This window comes from Centrocercus urophasianus, unplaced genomic scaffold (assembly GCF_019232065.1).
Source record: "Centrocercus urophasianus isolate 14NV4802_14NV808 unplaced genomic scaffold, USGS_Curo_1.0 seq_14, whole genome shotgun sequence".
NCBI classification, from domain to species: Eukaryota; Metazoa; Chordata; class Aves; order Galliformes; family Phasianidae; genus Centrocercus; species Centrocercus urophasianus.
The window spans coordinates 48762024-48789254 of NW_024884586.1; the positions used below are offsets into that span (position 1 = coordinate 48762024).

Genomic DNA, 27231 nt, shown 5'->3' on the forward strand with positions numbered 1-27231 from the left:
GTTTTGGGTCCACAGTGTGTCTGTGCAGGGGCACTTTTCCCCTCCCTCCCTCCCTCCCTCCCTCCCTCCCTCCTTTTTCTTTTCCCCCACACTTTCCAGAGACAGAATATTTCCTTTTGTGGACAAATTGAAGTAGTCACTTTAGAAATCAGTGAATGATGCTGCAGTCTTGGTCTCTCTGAAGTGAATGGGGAGTTTGCTGCCCCTCAGCTCTATTGGGATGATTTGGCTCCGGCCGAGCATTCTGTATAAAGAGGAATAAATCTCTCAGGAGTGAGGTGTCTCTGCGCAATGAACACCTCCCAGGGCCCTTTACACAGATTGTGCTCTTATAGCACATGCCTGACCTATTTTGTTATAATAAGCTCATCTGTGTGCAGCAGATGATAAGCAAAACCTCTCTTCTGACTCTGAAAATCCATTCCATCCATCGATACCTGTGTGCTAGTGTTTGTGGGCTGATCCTGTGCTGATAAGAGTAGCATTTACCTCTTGGGCATACAAAGCTCCCAGTGGCACCCAGCAGGGCTCAGACTGGGAGGCTTGGGTTCTGTTACAGCATCAGCTCCAGGGCATGAGCATGGGTCAGGCTCAGTGGGGGGAGATGGCGGTATTTAAGGAGTATGTGAGGGTGGTTCCTATGCTGAGGCATGGAAAGTTCACAGGGGTTGGAAATCTCAAACTTGGAAAGCTCAGTGTGTGGCTAGGAGGCTGAGTGCCTGTTCCCTCTTTGATTTCATAGATTCAAAGGATGGTTGGGTTGCAGGGCACTTTAAAGCCCCAAAAGCACCACCCCCTGACATGGGTTGGTTGCCCCCCACCAGTTCAGGCTGCCAGGGCCCCATCCAGCTTTACCTTGGGCACCTCCAGGAGTGGGGCACCCACAGTGCTCTGGACAGTAGCACCAGTACAAAGCTCATTACCTGGTCACGTTCTGGGATGTGCCTGGCAAACACCTGCATGAGAGGGTATAGTGCCTGCTAAGAGATGCCCTTGGTCAGCTACAGCCCTGCTTTTTCCAGACACAAAACAACTGGGAGCACAAATAGACCTGCCTGGTCAATGTGAACATGAACAGGACCCTAGATGTAGGGGTTAATGCAGAAGCAGATTGCAAATATCTTCTGTTTCCTCACCTTTTTCTTTTATTTCTGCTTTGCCTTTGACTCTGCATCAGCATTTCTTTTTCTTCTCTTTTTTTTCTTTTTATTTTCTTTTTATTCTTTTTTATTCTTCTTTTTATTGTATTGTATTGTATTGTATTTTTATTCTTTCCTTTGCTTTGTTGAAAAGCAAAGGTCAAGCTCTGAGCACCTGATGGAGCTGGGGGTGTCTGTTCATTGCAGGGGTTTGGATCAGGTGGCCTTTTAGCATCCCTTCCAACTCAAACGATTCTGTAATTCCATGGTTATTTATTTGCTCCAATGGAGAAGCCCCGTACCACAGCTTCTGTAGCACAGTCCAAACATTGTTGTCCAGGTCTTGATCCTGGATGCTGAAACCATTGCATCCACAATGGTTGGCTCTACTCTTGGCAATGCCACCTATGGGTCCCCGGGGTCGGCAACACCTTTGTCAGCAGTTCCTGAAGTTGATCTTTGGTCCCATGGGACATCTTGGGTTCATGTTCTTTCTGTTAATAACAGCCTTTGCGTTGCCTTCTCTTTGGTGGGGGGGAAAGGCTAATGCAACACTCACTGCGCTGCAGCTGCTGGCTGGGAATTGTCAATAGGGCATAAATAAATCTACCACCGTACAGGAAAGACAATGAGATTATACATACTCCTACTACTGCCAATTACAGTAAGAGCAACAATTATAAGGTAGCACTCCTACAGCTACCCTAGGGAGAAAATGAGAGGAAAATGTTCCATTAGCCTAATGAAGAGAGTGTGGTAGAGCTGCAGTCAAATTTTCTCACTATTAGCCCCGACTGTGTGCCACTAACACACAAGGGAAGCAGGAGTCATAGGGTAACAATTAAAGTTCCTGACAATTAACCCCTATGATGTATATGCCTCTAACCTGATGAGAAAATGAAAAAGAGTCACGCTTGCATTTGCTTGCCATTACTTCCCAGAACGTACAATGTGGCATTTGCCAATGACAATGAGCGTTTCTCACCACTGGGACCTATGAAATGCCATGTGTGGTGGGGATTTGGTGCTAAATGCTTTTGGGAGTGCTGGGGTGACGGGAAGGCATGCAGAGATGGCTTAACCCCCTCTCTTTTAATGCAGGGGAAGGAGTTACTGGAACATTGCTTCATTAGCTAGGGTAGAGGATGGAGTGGCTAGGAGGAATTTTCTGGTGTCCAGTCCCTGCTATATCCCCAGAGAATGAAGAGGAAAAACCAGCTTTGGAAGCAGCAACAGGACATACAGGAGATGTCTTGCTAGATTTGTGTGTTTTGCTTATAGTTCAAGGGGGCAGTTTGAACCATGGGTTGTAATGGGTACAGCTCTCCCAAGGAGATGCTGCTTTTTGTGCAGGGTGATTTGAGCAGCACAGCTTCAGGACTGCAGCCCAGTGGTTATCAGGGCTTATTGCACCATGCTACTTGAAATACTGCTCTTCCCATGGCTTTTTAAGGTGGGGAAAGTCTATGATATCTCAAAAATCTGCTTGTAGCAAGCGTTAGATATGTTAACTTATAGTGATGACTCCTAAAAGAAGGGAGTTTAGACTTGGATGTAAGGAAAAAGGTTTTTACACTAAGAGTGTAGTGAAGTTCTGGCATAGGTTACCCAGAGAGGTGGAGTTTGTCTCGTCCCTGCAGGCACCCAAGGTCAGAGGATGGGCTCTGAGCTCCTTACGGAGCTGTGGGTGTCCCTGTTCATTACAGGGGGTTGGACCAGAGGGCCTTTAAGGGTTGGTCCCTTCCAACTCCAATGATTCTATGGCTCTATGATTCCAAGGTAAGCTGTAAAGTCAAAGATCACTTTTCTTGTCAAAAATCCTGAGGGAAGGTTCAAAAACTACCCTAGTGTGGACCCAAGCTCTTGTATCACAGCACAAATTATTATGGTTCTGTTTTTAATTTCTCTTGTCACCTAATTCAAAGCCAGCTGAGTGTTTTGGAAGCACAAAGGAATAATGGCTACATCCTATATCTGATTTCAGATTACCTGATCAGAGAGCATGTCCTGGGACACCTCTGGGGTGACTGGCTACAAGAGCAAGACCTACCTGGGCACAGCTGCTTTGAGTCTTGATTTTAATGGTAAAAAGGCAGAAATATGTATGCTCCTTCCAAGAAAATCCCATTTATTGACAAAGAAAGTCATACCAGGATGTGAAGCTGAATCTGGAGCTGAAGGAGGAAGACGATGGCTATGAGGCCATATTGATCTCCAGAGAATCCTTTTCTCACTTTCCATCAGTCAGAGATGGTGTGGCCACTATCTTCCCTGCTCTAAGTGACTTCTGCAGTGATTTCAGAGCTGACAAGCACTCTGTGGCAAATGTGAATCCACTTTTAGCCCCGTTAAGAGATAAGGAATAATGATTATTATAATTACAATGTGGTTACTTTATTGGTTAAATTAACATTGCATTGTTGGGGTTGCTGTGCAATATACAATATTATTTTACCTACTGTGCCTTCAAAGTCATCTTGTCACAGCAACAGCATGGCAGCATGGAAAAAGCCTTTTAACAAGTAGGTAAATACATGTCTTTGGGAAAGTCAGTGATAATTATGTCAGCTTCAATATATTTGACGGTGAAAGAACAGCTAAAAATAAGCGGAAACAATGGCAGAAAGTATGGAATGCTTTAAATAAAATCACTGGAACTGCAAAGGTGCAAAGAATTTTGGACTAGATGACCTCTAAAGGTCCTTTCCAACTCTAAGGACTTCATGATTCTAAAATTTAATAGAGTGATCTTTCTCTTTGGACCAGGTGCCAACAGTCCCATTATTCACAGGGCTAGGAAAGCCTTATGCTTACAGTGGTGCATAAAGGGGTCCAAATGCCATTCCTCAGGGACAAGTAAAGCATTATTGCTATTTCCAGCTCAAATGGATGGAATACTCCCTTGCATATGTGATCATGCAGAAGAAATGCAGTGCACATCTCTCCTCTGCAGCCTCTGATAGTGTATGAACACGCTCCAAGAAGATGAAGCAGCACCTCCATGTAGGTACCCAAGTCTTGCAGCAGCAGCTTTGCTGTCCATGGTGATCTTGTTGTAGCTCAATCTGGTTTAGCTTGGAGATCAAGATGGACCTTGGCCATTATCCCAGATCATAAGGCTGGCTGGGAGTTGCATCAAACCTCTAGCATGAGTTGGTGTTGTTAAGGCTTGTCCTAGCCTTTGCTGTTTAGGAAGAGCCAGAGGGCAGTCTGCTATGGATGTGGATGTTTGCTAAAATTTGCTTACTGTCCTCCTGCTTCTGGAATGGGGCTGGAGAGAGGTCCATGGGCTGGGAGTGCCCATCTTGAGGATCAACAGGCAAAAATCCCCCTCTAAATCTACTTGCCCTATATGACTGTGGTGTAACAGTCCCTACCTGACATCATGACAACACATCAAGGTAGATTGGACACATGCTTTCTCCTGGCAGAGGAAGATCATTGGAGTTCACCACCTGGGTCTGAGCATGCAAGCTGTGCCAGCCAAGAACACCCAACGTGCAGATCCTGTCTCTTGGGATGGTGCTGAGGTGGAACTGGGGCCAGCACACACCTGGACCAAGGGTTGCCACCCTTCATGGACTTTCCTTCTCACTCTGCCACCAGATGTGAAGGAGAAGAGATGGAACCCACAGAAAAGCTGAAGAACATCTCTTTCTGTGAGCAAGAAATGCTCCTTAGCTCCTAGATGTGGGCCAGCAGACATGAGCTGCAGAAGGGTATGAAATTATTTGAAGCTTAGCTTTCCCATGTGACTGACAAGGACAGAGCTAGATTTGAGGCTGTTTCTGCAAAACCCACCAGCATAGGTCTGCTCTCTCCATGAGTCCATCACACAAGAGCCAAGGAATGGGGTGACAATGGGTGTCGCCTCTCTATAGCAGCAGTCCCCAAGCTTGTGGGGTGAGGGTCCTGGTGGTGGTGCCCCCCATTTGGATATCTGAAGTCCAAAGTCATGAGTTCTGGCATGGGAAATGCTGCTCCAAAGCCAGCACTGCCACGAGGGAGAGAAACTACTGTGTTTAATAGCTGCAATTATTCTTCCAGCTGAAACCATTCCGTTGGGCTCTAGCTACTATGGTTTCCCTATTCCCCCCCCAAAAAAACCAAATTATTCTGCAGGTGTATTAGTGCTTTATTATCTATAAAGTAAAATCTGGGGACATAGATCTGAAGCAGGATGCTTTGTGATGTGCATGTAACTTCCTTTTTGTCCCTGCTCCCCCAGCTCTGCCTCCCCTCCCTTTCCCTTTCCCCTGCTTATTTAAAGTCAAAAGGTTCAGTGGAAATTGCAGCTATGAACACGCAATTATTCTTTTTACAGGCTAACGAATATCCCATGCATATTTGATCACAATATTCAATTACACAACCACTTAAACAATACCCACACACCAGTTTGCATCTGTATAAGGCTTTGATTGGACACTTTGAACTGTTTGTTCGCTGCGTACCCTGGACTCCACGAAGCAAATCAGCAGGACTGTTGCATAAAGCACATGTCAAGTCAGCCATATGCACAAAATGACATTATTTTCAAGAGAACTTGATTTGGAAGGAGGAAAAATCCCCCGCACGGCACTTTTCCTAAAAAGAACTGGTCCAAGGGGAAGAAAGCTTTCTCCTGAGCGCAATCCTCAAGAACTGAATTTCCTTTCATTGAGCTGGGAGTGGGAAATACGCATTTTTTCCCCACAATAAACTGCTTGTTTCCGCTTGTCTTCCCCCCGAGCGGGGCAGTCTGGCCCGAGCGGTTGAAGATGAGGCTAATCTATCCCCAGCACTTCAATAAATAAAATGTAAATGTTTGTCATAATAATGCCTCCTTTGTTAGCCCCAACCCGGGATTTTTCAACCTCTGACTCCCAGCCATGACCGCCTGAGTGGCAACGGCAGAGCGCTGAAAGAATTTTTCAACAGCAATTTGCTTGTTCCAATTTGCTTTTCAGGGCTACTGATCAGGATTGCGGGCGAGCCTGTAAAAGGATCTCGCTCTATTAATTTGGCCCAGCCTCTCCTGTTGTTCTCCTCATATTTGGTTTCTCCGGTAGTTCCACTGACTAAGTTAATTGAATTAAGAAGTGCCACCAGGAGCTCGCCTGCGGATCTATGGTTTCATGTAGAAAACCCGCTCCCTTCGGCTGCAGAAACAGATACGTGCACCTGTTGAGAAGGTGAAGAAATGTTTGGAGGTGACTTATTCCCCTGATGATAGCCCCCAATTTGCTTCTCGGTTGGTCTGACAATGGAATTCCCTCAGGTGACTGCAGCTGCCCTCCTCCAAGCTGGGGTTTGGGATGGTGGATCACAATCACAGAGCTGGGAAAAGGACTGAAGGTGCAGTGATTCAGAAGGTGATTCTGTGGGAATGGGCTGAAGGTGCTTTGTGCTGCTTGTCCCTTTGGCTTGAGGGCATATGTGCTTGTTTTCGCAATGCAAAGTGCTGTTTTTCTAATTGCTCAGTCTGCAGTCTCAGCTCCACCAGCAGTGTTGTCAACTGGATCCTGACCTTGTTGGAATCAGAAAATCTTTGAGGTCCCTTTCAACCCAAGCCATTCTCTGATTCTATAATTCTGTGATTCTTGTGCTACAGCAAAGCCTACTGGATTAAGGATAGTGTTAATTATTAACATACTTCTGTCAGTAAGTAGGTTAATCAATCAATCATTCAATCATAGAATCATAGAATCACCAAGGTTGGAAAAGACCTAAAAGATCATCCAGTCCAACCGTTCACCTCTTACCAATAGCTCCCACTAAACCATGTAGGTTTAGTAGGAATCATGCAGGAATCATTAAATTTGGAAAAGACCACCAAGATCCCCAAACCCAACCCCAACCACCCCACCATGCCCACTGTCCATGTCCCTCCATGTCCCTCCATGCCACACCTCCATGCTTCTGGAACACCTCCAGGGACGGTGAGCCCACCATTCCCTGGGCAGCTGTGCCTGTGCTTCACCTCTCTTCCTAAAAAATATCTCCTAATATCCAAACTGAATTTTCCCTGGCACAACTTGAGGCCATTTCATCTCATCCCATCACTGTTACCTGGAAGAAGAGGCTGACCTCCACCTTACCACCACCTCCTTTCAGGGGTTTGTAAAGTGCAATACGGTTGCCCCTGAACATCCTCATCTCCAGACTAATGGAAAGAAAACCATAGTTCGTGTTTGTTACTGCATTTCTGGTAGGGTTTAGGGGTGAAAGCACACCTGAGCCTTGAAGGTGTGCAACCTGCAATCTGAAAGAAACTTTAGAGAAATCCTGCAAGTGGTAGAGCCGTTTTGTAGCAATGTGAGAGCATCACCCTGTGTCCATTTCAAAAGTGCCCCTGTTCACCCACACTGTGAGCTGCTGTGGCCTGAGCTGATGATGTGCTGGAGAGGACTGGCGCTGCTGCAGTGTGGGGCTGGGACCCAAAGTGTGGCATTTGCAATGGCCAAGCTGCAATCACAAAGCCATTCCCTACCCAACACCTACTCAGAGGAGTAACATTTGAAAGAGTAAAATAAAAGGGGTAAGCGTGGGATGGGACAGCAGAAACCGAGCAACAAAGCAATGAGTTTTGCAGTGCTTATGAAATACAAAGGTGCAGCTACACAGATGCACCCTGAATAGATGACCTATGGGGCAGCCAGCACAACACCTAGAAACCACGCCGTCACCAAGCCCCAATCTACTCTTGCAAGGCTTTTGCAGCTGGAGCAGTGGTTTGGTGTCACCACCGGAGGGCAGAAAAGGCCTTTGCTGAATGTGAGCCTTTCCCATTAGGGCTGCAGCGCTTCTCAAAGTAATGCAAGTCCTCCTTTCCGTGTATTCCTACCCTTCGTTGAAATTAGGGGGTTGCCCTGCCGTGCACATGGTGCTTTGAGCAGAAGGCTGTGCAGTGGAAGGCAGTTTATGGTCTTTGTGCTCTAGAAATGCTCTGTAGGGCTGAGAAGGACATTAGCAGCACCATCAGAGTGGGGAAAGAGTCTTCTGTTCTGTGGAAAAAGCTGTTTGCTAGGAAATTTAGAAACAGATTGCAGTGTTAATTAGGAAATAGCCTTTAATGTAATCAGAAGAGAATATCATCCTACATCATACATGCAATATCATTTAGTGGAAATGTGTTGTTACTCAACTTGGGAAGAACAGTGAGTGAAACCGATTAATGCCCCCCAGATATTTTGTCAGATAATTTTCATCTTATTTCTGCGTTGCATTTCCATATTTACATCCATACTTATATACACTGTACTTACATGCACACATACTCACTGCAAAGAAATATCATCCCCCCACTTTTCTTTTTGCTTATATACACAAGTGATGAGATTGAGGCATCTTCTGTATCCCATATAAATTCAACCCGATCTTCCTAAATAATTTAGCCCAGTATTTAGTACTATCAGGTCATCAGTTACCATCCCCAGTGGAATGGTGTAAGGATCAGCACGGTGCCCTCTGCTTTTTGGATCGACAATTGATGGACACTGTGTTGTGTTGTGCTGTAACTTTGGGCAGGCAACGTTTTGGGTCATCATCAAAGCTCAGTTTTCTCCCACTTGGTGTTTTTGTGGAGTTCATACAGTCATGGTGGTAAATATATACAACAGTCTAAAATCCTCCCTCTTGATTCTCACTGAATCATGAGGACACGCAATATTATATTCACCAGAAAACCCCTAAATGCTCCCTACAGACTATCGTGTTACTCCAGATTTTGGCATTTCTCAAAAAGGATTTCTTTCTTAAACCCACGGCACTGTAATGGCTCTTAAGAAGCTGTTACTGTCTAAAGTGTAAATCCCTCTTAGTTTGTGTATCATTGACCCAATGAAGTGTGATGGGGCTGCTGAGTTGGGGGAGTTGTGTGGATACTGTGAGCGAGGTGTGCTTGGAAGTGTATAGAAGAGGGGGGGAAAAAAAGAGGGGATGAAGTCAGGGACCCCTTTATAAGAGATGCTCACTTTTTAAGAACATAAGAGAGTAAACACACACACAGAGTATGTGGTGAATGGCTTAAAGGCTGCCTGCGGAATGTAGAAATCCCAAATTCAGACTCAGCTCTGCAAGAAAATATATACATTGCATGGCTTTAGGAGAGTGATTCAGTCGAAAGGGAATACTTTGAGGCTACTACCTAATATCTAAAGATGGCAAGATCCTATAAGTGGAAATTTATTTATTTTTCACTGAATGAATGGATGATATTGACCCTCCCTTCCACATGCAGGGAGGACACTCAGCCCTGTGCACAGCCATGCTGATCAGTCAGGCATGGATCGGGACCTCACTGCTGCTGGGGCTTGGTGCAAAGTGAGGCAATAATTCAGCAAAAAGACAGCGTGTTAGAGAGGGGAAAAGCAAAGAAAAACACATCTTGCTTCAGATGCTGGGCGGCCTGAAGTCTTTGGTTTTAGAGAATGATTTTTGTACTCTCTCGTGGTGTGTTTTCCTTCCTGCACAGGTTGTAGCACAGCTCCGGTTCTCTTAGGGCTGCAGCTGGAGAAGGAGAAAAGGGATTTTTAGCCAAAAAAAAAAAAAAAAAAGGCAAGGCGAATCCTAAGGAACAATATTTGAACAGATTAAATGGGGAAATGTTGCGCCTTATCGGATTTTCAGAAAGGAAAGATCGTTTACATGCGCCGTGTACTAATCTGAAATAAAGCAGCAGCTTTGTACCAGCAAGGAAAAGCCTGCCTGCAAAACACGGTCCTGGATAGGTCAAGTAGAAGAAATTCCAGCTGGCTGGAATGGGAATATCTCCTTTCTGCAGCCGGCATCCTGAATCCTTATTGCTAAAGAGCAAGGGGAGCCGCCGGTCCCGTTACGTAAGAAACAAACCCTATTTGGCATTCAATTGACTTTCTAACTCGGCAGACAGGACTTCACATCTTCAAATACTGAAAATAGATTGCATTCTTGGCCCTCGCTTTGAAAGGTTGGGGAGAATAAGCGCACACCCTGGTCGTGTTCTAGTGATCTCGCTAATCTCAGTTGCACTTTGTCAGAACGAGGTAACTGGTCGTTAAGTGAAATACCTTAGATCAAAGGGGGATTAATCGCCAACTGAATCCGTGCTGAATAAACCTGTCATTCAAGAAAATTATTTCCACTGAACTTAGCAGAGGATTGAAGGTATTTGCATAACAGGGACCCGCGTACTTCAGCCAGGTTAAAAGGTTCGGAATTCATCCAGTGTTTAGCTTTTTGGCTCCTTTGCCTTTCAGCGGCCCTGTACAATGGTTTTTAATCTGATAATGCAGCTAACTATCTAAATGATGTCAGAACAGGAAAGTATTGCAAAGTTTGGTTGAGGGATGGATCAATTTCACTTTCAGTAACTCCTAAATCTGATTTGTTGGAATTTAAGATGTAATCCTTAAAAAAAGTCCCTTAAACCGGAGGGCTGTTTATTAACATCCTTTTTTTATTTGACCTTTGTCTTAGAAACAACGCATCGTGCCTGCTGCCTTCCTCAGGGCTCTCCACGTTCATTCAGCAGAGCTTTATCCGCAGGGCTATGAGCGATGCCCGCGTGGCTGTGTGCCCATCTCACCTATATATCTGCACAAACAAATGCATACAAACAAATTTTCAGGACTTTTTTTTTTTCCCCCAGCCTGTCTTTCTGAGGTCCCAATGGAATAAAACGTAAGGGAGATGGGGATAATAATTAAATAGCCAACGGGCTTCCATCATTTTCCAACACCAGCCAAGCTCGGTTCTTGTTGTGCAGTTGTGTCAACACTTCTAAGCCAAATGAATTACTTATATTTTATCATGACTTTTTTTTTTTTTTTTTGGTGGACAATCTATTCACATTGGAAAGAAGGGGCTCTTCCATGGCTGTCTTGATAATCCGTGCTATTAAAAATTGGAGAAAGCAGTTAAAAATGTAGATTTCTGGTAGATGCTTTTGTGTTGCCTTCCATTTGCAAGCCCTTCCACCTCTCCTACCTTTTGGGTGTATGGGAGGATGTCAAGCTACACGGCGGACATCAGATTTCATAATCAGATTTTGGCAATAAATGGAATTTAGCCACTGCTGCATCTAGAATGTGCCTGACACCATTCATTCTTTCAGAGGGCGCAGTTCATTTTCATTGCAAACTCAAAGCATCTTTCAAGTAAAAAAAAAAAAAAAAATTGCAAAGAATGGTTATCAAAGAAAATGAATAAAATCCATATTGAGATAATTTTTTAGAAAATGATTGAAGTTTTAACCCAAGAAAGGACTCTTAGAGTTTCTTATAGCTTAGAATAAGAACATGTCAATCACGATTAAGCTTCTGGAATTGGAATCCCTTTGAAATGCAGCTGTTTCTTCTTTAATTGTGGCAGCGGACTCAAAAGAAAAGAAAGGTCCAGCCTTAAAGATGAGTAAGGAATACAAAATAGCTCAGGATTAGTTGTGGAGTTCAAAGGTCGCTAATTACACTAAGGAGTTCCCAGACACAGGGAAAACATTAAACAGGTCACCTACCAAACGGGAAACAGACTTTGACTTCAAAAAAAATATATAACAAAAATCCTGAAGAGACAGGTTTCTGGAGAAAATCAAAAGTACCGCAGTGCCACCAGCTGATCTCCGTGGGGAGAAAATGGGCTGGGTTGGGTTCTTCGCTGCTATGTGTTGCCAAGGATGAGCTCTAAATCTGTATATATGTACAGAGCTCAGCCAGGTTACTAGGAGGCTCTGTGAAGGGGAAGGGGGAAGGCTTTTGCCCTAAAATATGGGGCTTTCAGTCGTACTGTGGGATGTGAGTCCCTGAAAGAAAACTCCGTAGTGATTCAGCCTTCCCCACCAGCACTCGGCTTGAGTTGCTGAGGGTGATCCAAGGAGCAGGTGCAGCTTGGGCAAAGAAGCCCTGTGTGGGGCAGGGAGGGGAGGTTTGGGAAGCAGCTGCCCCCCTCCCTGGTAGGGCTCAGCACTCCTGCTGCAAGGATGCTCGTGTCTTCTTAAAGCCTTCTGGGGCTTTCACACACACACTGTTGTGTGCTCTGGCTCGTGGAAGGAGATGAACCCTTGGTGCTGTGGGTGTGTGTACAGGGCAGAGAGATATGGCACCTTTACTGCCTGTTTGTTCACAGGGGAAAGAATTCATGTTTTTAGCAACACAAAAGTTTTTTTTTTTTTTATCTCATATCCTGTTCCCCTGCATGAATCATCATTCTATTCCTGTGCATGTTGGTGTACAAACTGGGATCTGATGCCTCATTCAGGTCTGAAGGCTGCAGGGATTGCATGCCATGGTGCTCTCAGGGCAGGCACAACCACAGATGGGCTCTCCCTCTTATCATAGAATCGATTGAGTTGGAAGGGACTTGTAGAGGCCGTCTTGTCCAACTCCCCTGCAATGAACAGGGACACCCACAGCTCCATCACATGCTCAGAGCCCCATCCAGTCTCACCTTGGGTGTCTCCATGGATGGGGCACCAGCACCTCTCTGGGCAACCTGAGTGGCAGTGTTGGCAATACCTGGCATTTTGTGTGTGCTGATTACTCAGTCCCAGGGTCTGTGGAGCCAAAGGACAGCAGAGGGTGATGTGTGAGGTGGTGACAGTAAAAATAGTTTGGGAAACTCCAGGCATGAGAAAGAGAGGACCAAACAGCAGTGGGAGGCTACGGAGAGTAGTTCAAATAGACTGCCCAGAGGAATGGGGTTTTCTATAGCAATAGGGTGAGAGAACAAGGGTAAAGGGAGGCAGTGATGAAGGAGACAGCAAATGAGGTGAAGGACAAACATGGGCTTACCCACAAGCTGTGTTATGACTTGAAACTCAGCAGGGCTTGTACAAATAGGACTAAGTGTGGCAAATTTCTAGGCAGGCGTGAACAAATAGAGGAAAGCTGCTGTTCAATGTTTAATGCTTTGTTGTTTCAGTGTTTACTTGTTAACAAATGGCCAAAGTATTAACTACCACTGGGGAAAAAAAACAGAAAAAAGAGAAAAACAGAACAATTAAAATGCAGAGGAGGGAATAGATAAAGGAGACGAAGAAAAAATAGCTGCTTACAACTTATCTGAAGTAATGGGATTTACCCAAAAGTACTTCAGAAACTGGCAGAGACCATCTTGTTGGTATCACCAAATACCTTGTTACTTGGTGGGAGGAAAGGAAAACAGAAAAGCAATAAATTACCTTTAATTGAGCAGTGATACGTAGCAGCCAGCACACATTTGATACCATTGGACCATGTTAGGTAGACTGATTTCTTTCTCTGGTCATATGAACATGCCCTGTGGTTCCCAGGGTGGGGGAACAGTTGGTGTCTCACACATAGGTGTTGGTGATGCTTTGACTTGCTGTGACTGACACGATCATGAGCTGAAGAGATGTGGTTGTGATGACTGGTGTTAGGGTGTTCCTGTGGCCTGGGCAATTACTGCTTCTCAGTCCTTGCACCCTTTGAGAACTTCAATGCAAAATCTATTTCTTTCCACACCTTCCGCAAAGTGTTCAATAACACAGGTGGGAAACAGAACATATTTGATGAAGGCACCCCATCACCATGATGTTTCCATTTGGAAATGTCAGCCAGGTTTCACTGTGCTTAATGCATTATACGTGAACTTACGTTATACATGAATTTCTTAGAGATCTGTTGTGCCAGTTCTGTTATCTTTACCATATAAAGGTGAAGGTTCATCCAGAAGGATTGTTTGGTACTATTTAGAATCAAAGAACCATTAAGGTTGGAAGAGACCACTAACATCATCTAATCCAACCATCAACCCACCAGCACTATAGATTGACGTTAATTGGCATTCCTTACATTACTCCCAACTTTTTATCAGATCTAGTGAGTTCACTTTATTTAAGATCTATATTGGTGAGGTTTTTTTTCTTGTTTATACACATTATTTTATTTGGGTTGACAACCAATACTTACTTACACCCTTCTGTTAATTCTTTTCAAATATTTGCATGTTAGTTTTCCTCCAGTCCTCTGAAATGCAGTATTATGCCTGGAGAACTCTTTGGCCAGATCTTGAAGAACTCTTCGTGCAAATCTATCTGTATATATCTCACATAGTCCATACATGAATGGATTCCTTGAAGGGAGCATACAAACAGGAAGGGAACAACTGTATATATGGCTGGGCAGTAATAGGACAAGGGGGAATGGTTTTAAAGTGAGACAGGGGAGGTTTAGGTTGGGTATGAGGAGGAAGTTTTTCCCCCAGAGGTGGTGAGGCACTGGCACAGGTTGCCCAAGGAGGCTGTGGATGCCCCATCCCTGCAGGCATTCAAGGCCAGGCTGGATGTGGCTCTGGGCAGCCTGGGCTGCTGGTTGGTGACCTGCACACAGCAGGGGTTGGAGCTGGATGAGCACTGTGCTCCTGTTTAAACCATGCCATTCTAGGATTCTACCATAGCTGTAACAAAACTATAAATGTAAATACTTCAAGAGAGAGAGATAGAAGAAGTATAGCATGGCAGTGGGAGCGTAGTAGAGCTGTAACCCAGAGGTTTACGGAGCAAAACCTTAACCAAAACTGCTTCTACTGAGTTACGTAAAACTCAGGGCTAGAAGGGAAACATCACCCATACACTCTGTATACAAACCTGCATTGCTTGATGTATGCATAGCAGTGTAAAGCAACAGCCCTCCATTCCTGAGTACTGCAACTGTCCTAAATTCGGGAGTTAGAAATGCAGGTGAGAGGAAAACCAAATGGAATGCAATTTGTGTTAGAAGCAAGTCCTGGGGAGTTCTCTTTGGACACCTGTGAGAAAGAAAAGTTATTCCTTCACAGTGCTGCAGTGCAGAACAAAAAGATCCAGGGACACTTTCTAGCAGTGTCCCTGCTAGACTCAGCAGAAGCTCATAAATGGGAGGGAGATCAACTTTTTACAGGGTCTGACAGGAAAAAAGGAAATGATTTTAAGTTGATAGAGGGGAGAAGAGAGTTCTTTTGCACTAAGAGAGTGGTGAAGCCCTGGCACTGCTGCCCAGAGTGTGGGTGTCCATCCCTTGAGATGCCCAAGGCCATGGATGGAGCCACGGTGCAGGGTGTTCCAGCTCACAGCAGGATTTTGGGCTGGATGGGCTTCAAGGACTCTTCCAACCCAAGCCAGTCTATGATTCTATGATCTTTCTCATGGGTAGTTTAAAAGCCAAAACCATATGCTGAAATTCTGCATTGAATCATGGAGAACACAACCTAAACCCTTTCAGAGATGTCTTTCCCCATTCATTGTAGCACTGAGGTGTGCAGATGGCTGTAAAGGGTGAGGCTGGGTTCTGGGCAAATTCATTAACTCGCTTTTTGCATGCAAAGCAAATTGTGTGTCATCTTGAAATAGGTCATAGCATAGCACTGCTGTACGTTTGCATAACAGTTTCAACTGAATGTCAAGTTTCACACGAATTAATCCACCCTTCAGAACATTTCACCAACCAATTAATTACTATCTCAGCCTAAGCATTTTTTACATTTTAAACTCTTCTCCTTACATAGTCATTAATCTTATTTATCCCGCACCATACAGTTAAACAAGAGGTATGGCAGCAGCAACATGTCCAGCTATTAGATGGCATTCTTCTCTTCTTTTGTGTTGCTTTCCAGGTTCCCTGTTTTTCATCATCTTCTCAGAATTTGCTCATATCCTGATAGCTCTCTTGAAGTCCATTTCCTGTGTTCCTGCAGATACCAATTTTCTTCCCAAAATTAGAAGACACCCTCTACAAACCGAGTCCTTCCCTTTCATGCCTACTTTTCTACTGAAATTGGCTCAGCGATGTTTTCTGAAACATCCAGCAAACTCATCTGTTTTGTGCTTACTTTGAACTAGTCTTACAATTTGGAAAAATGGATTTATAGCCCCAGATTCTGACTACTGCTGATCCTAAGAACAGTGAGTTTTTGCATGCCTGCATGGAAAGGAACTCAAAACTTCTGCTGCCAGGGGCCATACAGATTCATGCATTGTCTCCACTTTTAGAAGCACTGTTTGTGTCATACTTCCTCACTTAAAACTCTCATCAACTATTGACTCGTGTGCATTCTGTGCACAAAATAATGCCATGAAAATAACATTTCTTCCTTTTAGATATCCTGCTTATCAGGGCACTAATGGGATTCTTGTGATTTAAGGAAAAGAATAAGGCAATTAAAACTTTTGTGTCCCTGTAGAGCTCTGGGGTTTACAAAACCAGTGAAGTAACAGGGTCTCCTGGACATGCCCAGTCATGGAATCACAGAATCATACAATAGTTTGAATTGGAAGGGACCCTTAAAGGCCCTCTGGTCCAGCTCCCCTGCAATGAACAGGGACACCCACAGCTCCATCAGGTGCTCATGTTCAGCCTGACCTTGGCTGTCTCCAAGGACAGGGCACTCACCACCTCTCCAGGCAACCTGTGCCAATGCCTCACCATATTACTGTAAAAAGCTTTTTCCTTATATCCAGAAAATCTCCCCTCTTTTAGTTTGAAACCATTTCCCCTTGTCCTATCACAACAGCCCCTGCTCATCAGTCTGTCCCCATTTTTCTTATAGCCTCCCTTCAGATACACAAAGGCCACTCTCAGGTCTCCCAGCGCCTTCTCTTCTCCAGGCTGCTGAGCCCCAGCTCTCTCAGCCTGTCCTCGTAGGGATGTGTTCCATTTCTTGTGTCACTGATCCCTGTCAGACCAGTTTGTATTGTCTGTGCCCCTAGGTACATATTTTGTACCTTTCTGATAGAAGGGAGTGTAAACTTTGTGTTAGAAAAGAGATTAAAAATGGCCAGAAAAAAAAACTATTTATTTCAAATTATCTTCCCTAAGCTATTATCCAGAACTAAACAATTTAAAACCAACATATATATATTTAAGTGAAACGACTTATTTGTCATTTTTAAACAAACATACAAGTGCAGGAACAAATTTATTTTCACAGTATTGTGGCACTGCTTCCATTTGCTATTTTGTTTAAATACAAAAATCAATCACAGTCACATCAGTAATATAAGCTTTTGTACATGGTAGGTGCTGATGCTTCGGAATTCCAGATGTAATAATCTGATGAAATCAGTTCCCGGGCTAAAAAAATAAAACAGACAAGAAATATAAGCATTACAGAGTGCCTTACAATCAGCCATTCCTTCAGTCAAGAGACTACTAATCCATCCTTACAAGTTTACAGAAAAGGTATAATGGCCTCTTTAAACTCTAAGACTCTTACTATTATTTGAAAATTATTTCTGATAATAACACATTTAAAGTCTCAGCTTCAATTACCTTTACTAATGTATCAGTCATGAGCTTAAAATTCAAACAGAGGTTAAGTCAAAAGCAGGTGGATAACTTGGATTTTGTTCAATGAATATAAATTACATACTTGACATAAAACATACAGTATGGAAATGATGCTTTTTTGTGTTACACTTTAGGACTGACTGTGACCTGTCACAAAATTAACAGCGGAGATCACAGCTTCCAAAAGGCATCTACAGACTTTTGACTGATGGAAGTCACGGAAGACAGAGAGCAACAAATAGAAATGCTTCCATTAGACAGCAGTACTCTGATTTTATTGGTGCTTACAGTGTTCTCAGTGTATTTTTGCTGCAGACTTGCAATGTTAACTCAAGAATAGGCAGATTTGGTTTCTGCTCCACATCCACCAGCAGATGTTGGTATGATGACACTAAGACAGCAACAGCTGCAGCCTGCATGCAGGAGCTGCATTCTGGCCTGCAGTCTGTATTTCTAGACCACATATATCTCCAAATTAAAGCATCCTAAGCAAGAGGGCAGACTATGGAAAAGTGTTCTCTGTCTCCCAGTTTAAGTCCTATCATTAGGTAGAACACTGTAAAACATCACAGGTAATTTAGCACACATAAAAGGGTGATGACAGTCCCTATTCCAAAGGACTTCATGTGCATTAAGCACAGCAAGAAAAAGATTTGTACAACTTTAGTTACATAATTTCAGTAATTGACATCCAAAGTGTGTCTTAAATCAGTGACATCCAACATGTAACTGTTTCAGCAAAATAACTGACATTTTTAGCAACTCACATGCAGTGATTTTGGGTTTTCCCGGCGCAAAGATCTGAACAGAATGCTGGTCCACATAACACCCAGTAAGTGTGAAGTCTGGGATCCTAAAATACATCTACAGAATGAAAGGAAATACACAGTGAGATGCATAATCTCATGGTTGTTGTGCAAATACTGGCAACCTGCGTTACGTGCTTTAGGTGTGCAGGCGTACCCCAAAATGACAGGATGTCAAGTCATGTAAGTTAAAAAAGACTCCATACTGAGAAAAAAAAAACAGGTTAATAATTAAGTCTGATTAATATCTTTGTAGTTGGTTGAAGGCAATAAAAATAGTATCTTTCTCACTTATTTACTACTAAGGCATCTTTTTGCAGAGACTACGACTTACTTTTACATAAGCTGTGTTGCCAGTGCAAACATAATCAGTTGGGTGCTCTTCATTTATGTCACCAAAAGTCACAGTTCCAGTAAGAGAAACTTCTGAAGATTTAGGGAACTTCTGTCCTAAAGCCAGAAACAACATCTGTTAAGGAATTACACAGCTGTGCTTCCCCTACAGAAAATCAGGTTGGGAAGAAATGATGAATGCACAAGAGTGTTGTACTTACCAATGACCCAAACCAGGAGGCTCTTCTCTCGTGACAAATCCAGTTGGCCATAACTAACTTTGTACTCCAAATGAGCAATTGGGCCTCTGTAGTGTGAAAAAAGAGCAATAAGGCCGCTGGAATTAATATTATTCAGTTATTTGTTAATAATCATTTTGTTAAAACAACAAATGCTGAAATACTTACGCACACACGGACAAATCGTATGTATCTAAGCACACTGCTAATTTATGGAAAGAAATTACAGAGCAGGAGGAAATCAATGTGTTTTCAGCCTAGTAATCATCAAAGTTGTTGGTATTTTACTGACTTCAGTTCACAGACAGCATTTTCCTAACACTGTGATCAGCATCACCAACGTTGCATCATTCCATCTTTGAATTTTCATTGCTGTTGTGTGACAGTGCAGTCAGGCAGCAGTCTGAAAGGCTTAAATAAAAACTATCCTTTTAATTTTAAATGACTGTATTTTTGATAAGCTGATCTGTAGCTAAGATTAGCAGCCTTAAGGAGCAGGTAACCCTGGGCTAGAAACTATCTCAAGGCTTAATCCACCTGGAGGATTGTGGCAGTGTTTCACGTGAGGAAATACCACAGGGAAACACGATACTTAGTGGAGGTATTGAGAACCAATCAGAAGTCACAAGAATTCCAAGGCTTCCCAACATTACCAAGTTGTCCAGTGTTGGTCCTTTGATGGAGCACAATCTGTTACACTGACTGCCAGGAAGTTCATTTTGGGAAGATCACAGAGAAAAGGAGGAAATGTATCTAGGATTCCTTTACTCTTACCTGTTGAAAAAGGGTATACGAGCTTCACAGTACTCAAAAGAATTCTTTATGCTTTCATGAAGCTTCAAATTTACTGTTATTTTTAACTGTGATCCCTCTTCAGTGAGTTGATAACATCCCAAAATTGGTGGAACCGGCACCTGGAGAAAACCATATTTATTCTCAGGACTTATCAGCAATATCATGGTAAGATCAGTTATACGCTGTTTTAATTACTAAGGTATTTTACAGGCTAACAAACTTATCAATTGCTGATTGGTTTTGAACAGTATCTGTCAAACCCTTTGGGCTGCTGACAATACATAGATTTGTTACGTATGCTCTTGACATCCCAGCCTGGATTCACTTTGTCTAATTTGGGCACTGAGTGGTTCAGAACTTCAAGTATGAACAGTAATGCCAAGCAGTCAGAGGTACTGTCATGTTACCTGGTGTAAGGAACCTGCTTTGGCAGGGGGGTTGGACTCGATGATCTCTGGAGGTCCCTTCCAACCCCTTCAATTCTGTGATTCTGTGATTCTGTTATGAAAGTGACTCAGATGACTCAAGTCCTGAAGTTCCAAGCAATTTACTATATGAGGAGATTTCTATTTCCTTGTATTGAAGTGAAAGTCACTTCTCATATAATTATTAAGGTGGGAAAAGACCACTGAGATCATCAAGTCCAATTGCTGACCCATCACCACCACGCCCACTAACTCATGTCCCTGGATGCATTCAACAACACGGGTATTTTTATTTCTGTTTGAGGACTGGAAAACAACTAGGGTCGGTGATGGCATTACCTGGGAAGTGTAGTAACACAAGTTGAATGACTCTGAAGGAGGAATGAAAGGAAATTTGTAAGGCCCACTGTACACAGAATCATCCAGTGGATTAACACTGCTGGACATGAGCATGGCAGGGTCAATGGATGTCACGCAATGGTGGACGAAGATATCTTGGAGTGGAGAGCCATTAGTTGGGAGATTCAAAGTGAGGGTTACATTTGGTGCAGCTCCCTCTATATCACACTTGAAAAAAATGAAGACGAAAAGTTATATTTCCTTCAAGTCAGAAGATGTTCAAAAGTCAAACACAAACATTAAACCATCACACTAAAATTTTTCAGCTGGCTTCAAATGTTTGTACTGACAAATATTTTCAAAACAAAGTATCTTTCTCCTTTCTGTACAGCTGAAGCCTTAGCTAGCTGTCTCTTAATTGACAAGTGTGTCTTAGCAAGAAATAAGCCCATAAGCAAGCCAAGGACTTACTGCTATAGCTGAATTATTACATAAACACACTTGGTGACAGTCCAATTAATTCAGTTACATTTACAACATTTGCTTAATGGATTCAAGCATGCTATTAACGGCCACTGTGGTCCCATGCCAGCTCTCTCACAGCAACCATGCGCAGCACATTCATGCTCTTGTCCCTTTGCGTGCCAGCTCAGCAGTACACAACTCCACCAGGTCTTTCCTTTTACGTAAGGCCATCCACTCTGCAAGACGACCTAGAAACTTGTTCCTCTGAGAACAGGAAGCTGTTCAGCCATACAGTCCCTACCAGCACGGTTGGTGTGAAATAACTCAGTTTCCAGAAATGCAGTATTTAAGTTGGCTCCCTTTGAAGATGACTATCTCACCTCTTACTAATTACATAAGCACAATCCACTTTAGAATCACAAAATGGCTTGGGTTGGAAGGGACATCAAGGATAACCAAGTTCCATCCCCCCTGCTGTAGGGCTACTCTCAAGGAGTACTTCTCACAGTCTGAACACATGGGACTACCCTGATTCACCTCACTAGGTTCACATCAGCCCACCTTTCGAGTTCATCAAGGTCTCTCTGGATGGCATCCCTTCCTTCTGCCCGATCAACTGCCCTGCTCAGCTTGGTGTCATCAGCAAACTTGCTGAGTGCACTCGATGCCACTGCCAATGTCATTGATAAAGATACCTGAAGAGCACCGATCCCAAGATGGACCCCACTCATGATCAGCCTCTACCTAAACACAGGGCCATTGACCACAGCCCTCTGTCTGCAACAATCCAACCAATTCCTTATCCACCAAATAGCCCACCCTTCAAACCCGTATCTCTCCAAATTAAAGATAAAGATGTGGTGGGGAACCATGTCACGAGTCTTGCAGAAGGCCAGGTAGATGACATCAGCTGTCTTCCTTGTGTCTAACAATGCCATCACTCCATAATAGAAGGCCACCAGATGGGTCAGGCAGGACCTTCCCTTGGTGAAGCCGTGCTGGCTGTCTCGGATCACCTTCTCATCCCTCATGTTCCTTAACATATCCTCCAGGAGGACCTGTTCCATGATCACCCTAGGCACAGAGATGCCTGTTGTTTCCTGAGTCGTCCTTCCTCCCTTTCTTATAAATGGGAATGACGTGATTATTTTTCCAATGAGTCTCTCTACCCTTACAACAACAGCTATTATAAATACACTGCACTAAGATCATTTATGAAGCATAGTTTGGAAGAAGGAATGTTAAATATAGCAAAAGTAGAAAATGCAAATATTAATGTATTTTGTAATTGTTATTGATCTATTTTGTCAACATTCCCCCAAATTTTAGTATCAAACAATGAAAACCATTGCTACATATAAAAACATTCAAAATTGTTACGCAATCAGTTTCTTTACACAGATTCTGCAGCAACAGTTCTTACATCAGTCAAACAAACAGCATTTATGGATTCAAAATTTCATTGTCACAGAATCATAGAATGGCTTGGGTTGGAAGGGACCTCAAGGATCACGAAGTTCCAACCCCCACCACAGGCAGGGCCACCAACCTCCACATTTCATAGCAGCCCAGGCTGCCCAGGGCCCCATCCAACCTGGTCTTGAACACCTCCAGGGATGGACGGGGCATCACAGCCTCTCTGGGCAGCTGTTCCAGCACCTCACCACTCTCATAGCAAAGAACTTCCCCCTGACATCCAACCTCAATCTTCCATTCTTCAATTTAAAACCATTTCCCCTTGTCCTGCTATTATCCACCCTTTCAAAGAGTTGAATAGAATGCAGGAGGATGGAAAATTACATTTTCATGTGGTAGGAAGATTAATTAAAAATGCTCAAGTAAAGACACTCAAGTAGAAGACTCAGAAATAGCTTCTAATCATTTATTAGATAGGTAGAAATGAAGTAAGCGTTAGCACTACCATTTCTAAGCCTTTATATGCAAAGACTGTATGAAATGACTTTTCTCCATTTCATTTAGAATTTAATTTAAAAAAAAAAAAGGTAAAATACATGCAATGTATCTACTGCTGGTAACTGAAAGCCCAGAAATAGTTACTGATAAATGTTGAAGCATGCAGGAATAAACAGTAAAGATCAAACTAAAACACACTACTAGCACATGAGTCTAATATGCAATAGCTTGCTAATATTTCAAATTTTGCAATTTTAGGAAATCACTGAGTAAAAGGAAACATGCATTTGCTTTCCCAGTGTGCTCACACGAAAAACACGTTGGTTAGACCGGCACAACAAATGCTCTCACCTTGCAATTCACAGCTCCGTACACCTGCCACATGTCCACAACATCTCTCTTGTCATACTGCATACATTTGACTTTTTCAGTGATGCAGACGTTGACCTGAGGTTTGCCTTTATACGTGTTGGATCTCCAGGCTGGTTGCTTCACATCTGCGGGAACAACCTGAATGTCATCAAACGAGCTGCTCAAGCTGCTGATGTTTGTGTTTAAGGGGGTGCCAAGCGGACATGCCTGTATGATCAAAGTGCGAAGCTGGCCTGCTTTTGCACTCAACTCCGCTTCATTTTTCCGACTGGGAGAAATGTAGTCCAGGATGCCAAACAGAAGAGCGAGTCCTTGCGAGAGCCCAGGGATGGTGAGGAGGGGCGGCCGAGGCTCCAAGGCTTCCTCAACCAGCGGCAGGCAAGCGTAGATCAGCCCGCTCTTCTGGAAAGCCACCACGGGCCAGAGGTCCCCTCCCTCGACGCGAACCGAGCGCACCGAGGAGTGATCGATTCGAGTGCTCGTATCTCGGTGCTCCACAAAGCTCTGGTCCTCTGTGAGCCTGAGCTCAAAAAGCAAGGCCTTGAGGAAATCGCTGTCAGATGGCACAGCCACGTGTGTTGATCCATTGAAGGCCTCCGCGCGTGCCTCAACGGTGGGGTAACGCCTGCGACACAGAAACAAGAGCGTCTCAGTGCTACTCCTCTTTTCCCACTCAAAATACAGCATTCCTAAAAGTAGAACCACGTTGTCTCTTTCCTTGATGATCTCCTTGAATGCAAAAGCACTACAAAAGTCCTTGGAGTGTTGCTGGGTTTCAGGTACACTCATTCAACAAATGCTCAATCAGACATTTGGCTACTAGCAGAAGTTGCCCAGAGGTGCTGGTGCCCCATCCTTGCAGACACCCAAGGTCAGGCTGGATGGGCTCTGAGCACATGATGGAGCTATGGGTGTCCCTGTTCACTGCAGGGGAGTTGGACCAGAGGGCCTTTAAGGGTCCTTTCCAACTGAAACAATTCTATGATTCTACAGATGGAACTCCTGAAAGCTCCTAGAAGTACCCTTGTGCCAGTGGATGCCAGCACTGCTCCGACACAAAGAGCAAGAGGATCACACACTAAATCATGGTCAGTAAAACTATTTCACATGTAATTAGAAATCACACTAACAAGCAGATTTTTACTGGAAACTTTGAGCAAATACATTCACTTTTTTTTTTTTTTTTTTAAACAAACTGTGTATCTGTCTGTCTACCATTTACAGTTCTGTCTGACCTTTTGCATAATGGCATAGAGAATTTCGTGACACTAATGAAGCCAAGCACGACTCACCGATGCAACAAAACTCCAACAGCAAAATATTTCTAAGAGGTGAGATCACTCTAAACACAAGTTTTCACACACTTAAGAAAACGAATGCCACACATGACCAAATTCTACTTTTTCAGCTTTTTTTGCCTACATACAGCTACTGCTGTAGTTCTGCTACTCTGCTAAACACACTGAAATTACCTACACACAGGGTTTGCACTTCTGAGCTTGCACAACTGATCTGCAGCAGCTGTTCAACTAACAAGCAAGATGAATTAAAACTCTTCACAATACTGTAAATCCAAGAAGACCCCAGTGTACCTAAGCTCAAATGTTCCAGCAACAGTTGCAAAGTTTTTGTGGGAGAGCAAAGTGGATTCTGCAGTGCAGGTACAATACACATTATTTGAGTGCTGTTATGACTGCTCCTTCATTTCGTTTTTTGATTTTGAAGTATTTACAATGTAACCATAACATCACAGTGGGACGGTTTTGTATATTCTAAAACTGCAGTGCTGCATCAATGTATATGCTCCACTCCACTTCAAATGTTCTGCAGATAATGCTTGAGAATAAGCACAGGATTTTCCTCTGAAGCACTATCATTTTTTACAGGAAAGAGGGGTGAACTTCTTCTCAAGCTAACTAAAACCTATCAAGAAGAATTGAAGAGTTCCCTTATTAAATGACAATGACAAATCAGTTTCCACCATTTTTTGTTTGAATTACCGACTCCCTCGAGCCTTTTAAATTAAGTCTGATGACAGGCTAACATTTCAATATTCTTTTTTACTGATTCTTATAGCAGTTACTCATGGCCCCTCACAAGCCATGCCATGAGTTGCACACCGCAGAACAAGAAGGATCCCTTTGAATCACACTGCAGCCAATCAGTACTCAGGCCATGTGTTTGTGCTCAAGACCACACTTATAAATGAACATGGGAGAAAAAAATACCCAGAAACATCAACACCTTCACTTATTCCCCTTTAAATACAATTTATTTTTTTTTAATACAGTGACAGCCTGTTTCTTAAATTGCCATGGACTTTGTAATCCCAGTGATGTGGTATTTTGTTTTATCTACGACCTCCACATGTAACGTCCCTGAGCACTTGTGTGGTTCTTATCTTATTGCCCCCACGTCTCACTTGCACCATCTACAAGAGCAGCAGCCCCTTGCTGGAGGCAAGCCATGCTTCCTCATGCTTGTTTTCGTGACTGTGCTTTTTCGTCTGATTCTTAATCATGCATCTGGAGCACCATTTTTTTCCCGTAAGGAAAAGGTATGCATAAGCAGAGAGAAGCCAGAGCTACAGGATTTGTAAACAGGATACAGATGACAGTGAAACACCTCCCTCCAGTGTCACTTCTGTTTTGAACAACAAGGAAACAGAGTGTTTTTGCTGCTCAAAAATTGACAAGGACTTCCTGTGCAAGGACACTGATAAGAGGCTGCGGGTAACCTTGGTGAGCATCTCTTATTTTTGGCCGATGTTCCCAAAACAAAGGAAGAGGAGATATTTCAGCCTAGTTTTGTCCATCCCAACCAGCCAGCTGCATTTGCTAGAGCTGTCCCCACAGCACAACCACCTTCTCCTCCTCCTCCCACTGCATCTTCCTAGCGTTAGCTGAGTCATTAGACAATTAGTTAGCCCTTCTGATCTCAGTTTTTCAGTATTCCCTTCTAGGAAGCGATGAAAACTTAAAAAGATGAAAGTTTCCTGGGCTGAATGAGCTTTAGTGATTCAAGAGAGCGACCACGCTTGTTGCTTGAATTAAGTTATGATCAGCTCAAAAAAGTGGAATGCTTTGATGTCCCAGATGTCTTCTCTGAGGTTAAAGATCAGGGCTCACGTATCTCCAGCTGAGTGCATAAGTCCCGAAACCAACAGCTTCCATGTGATCTGGCATTCTTTATATTGTCTGCACGCTTTGTTGAATTTAAGGTCAGTTAGGAGGATAAACTTGGGGTTTCCACAGCCCTATTATTTCCTCTGGGAACTTGAAAGATCTAAGTCTGGAAATCACTTGAAGTATCAAGTCGAGTTTGCCCTTTTCAAAGGAGCGCTCCTGGCTGACTGTGTGACAAGTTACTTCACAGATCCTTGTCAGCAGCCCCCGGCCTCCATGGTGATTACACTCACCAGCTTTGGGACATGGCTTTCTCTTTCTCTGCGTTTGTAGAGGGGAGGCCACATCTCTCAACTTGTAGGTAATACAAGGACTATAATACTAATCCTAAAACAATCAGAGAAATGACCAGCGTGGAGAGCTGGCTGCACCCAAAGATGGACAATGCTCTACTTACTCCTCTTTTTTGCATCCTTCTAGCTTCTCAGCTTTACAGAATTCAGATGAAGACTGTATGCTGTTCCACACATTTTTTTCTTCCCCAATCTATTTTTCCTCTTGTTCCTCCCACAGAGGAAATGGCTGCAACATTGCCCAGACCAACAACACCAGCTTGCCTCGCCCAAAGTCTTACTTAAAACTCTGCAACAGTTCTGAACACAAAAAGCCCTCCTTTGGGTCAACCTCACTTTGTATGCGAAGATTAGAAGCAAACTGAAACATTTCTGTACTCTCAGTGCAATTCAGCATGATGCTAATGAATAGAAGTGGACACGTGCTCTGCCTGTGTGCCTGGCAGCATTTCCCAACTGCTGCCTTGTCCTTTGTCACATGATGACAGAGAGCGGTGAGGTAAAACGTTTGCAACAAAAGAGAAGCCAAGACAGAAAGAGGAAGAGGGAAAGAGAATTAAATACAAAATGCAGACATTGTAAAACGAAAAGAAAAAAAAAAGGAAAAGGTAAAAGGAAAAAGAAAAGAAGGAAGGAAGAAGGGGAGAAAGGAAGAAGGGAGAAAGGAAAGAAAATTAAGAAAAAA

The 27231-nt window shown here is 43.5% G+C and overlaps 1 protein-coding gene across 2 annotated transcripts in view; it reads right to left on the reverse strand.

Annotated features, from left to right (window-relative positions):
- Positions 1 to 16865: 16865 nt before the first annotated feature.
- AP5M1 (adaptor related protein complex 5 subunit mu 1) overlaps positions 16866 to 27231 on the reverse strand; it is a 10762-nt gene continuing 396 nt past the window's right edge. Inside the window, exons 2-8 of one of the 2 annotated variants that reach the window (XM_042814883.1) lie at positions 23048 to 23693; positions 20318 to 20545; positions 19533 to 19672; positions 18741 to 18826; positions 18521 to 18636; positions 18148 to 18244; positions 16866 to 17164 (exon numbers count right to left, since the gene is read on the reverse strand). In XM_042814883.1, coding sequence (XP_042670817.1) covers positions 17082 to 17164; positions 18148 to 18244; positions 18521 to 18636; positions 18741 to 18826; positions 19533 to 19672; positions 20318 to 20545; positions 23048 to 23693 — 1396 coding nt within the window. In that variant the 3' untranslated portion in view covers positions 16866 to 17081. The remainder of the gene's footprint in view (positions 17165 to 18147; positions 18245 to 18520; positions 18637 to 18740; positions 18827 to 19532; positions 19673 to 20317; positions 20546 to 23047; positions 23694 to 27231) is intronic. The other variant, XM_042814884.1, reaches the window with a different exon arrangement.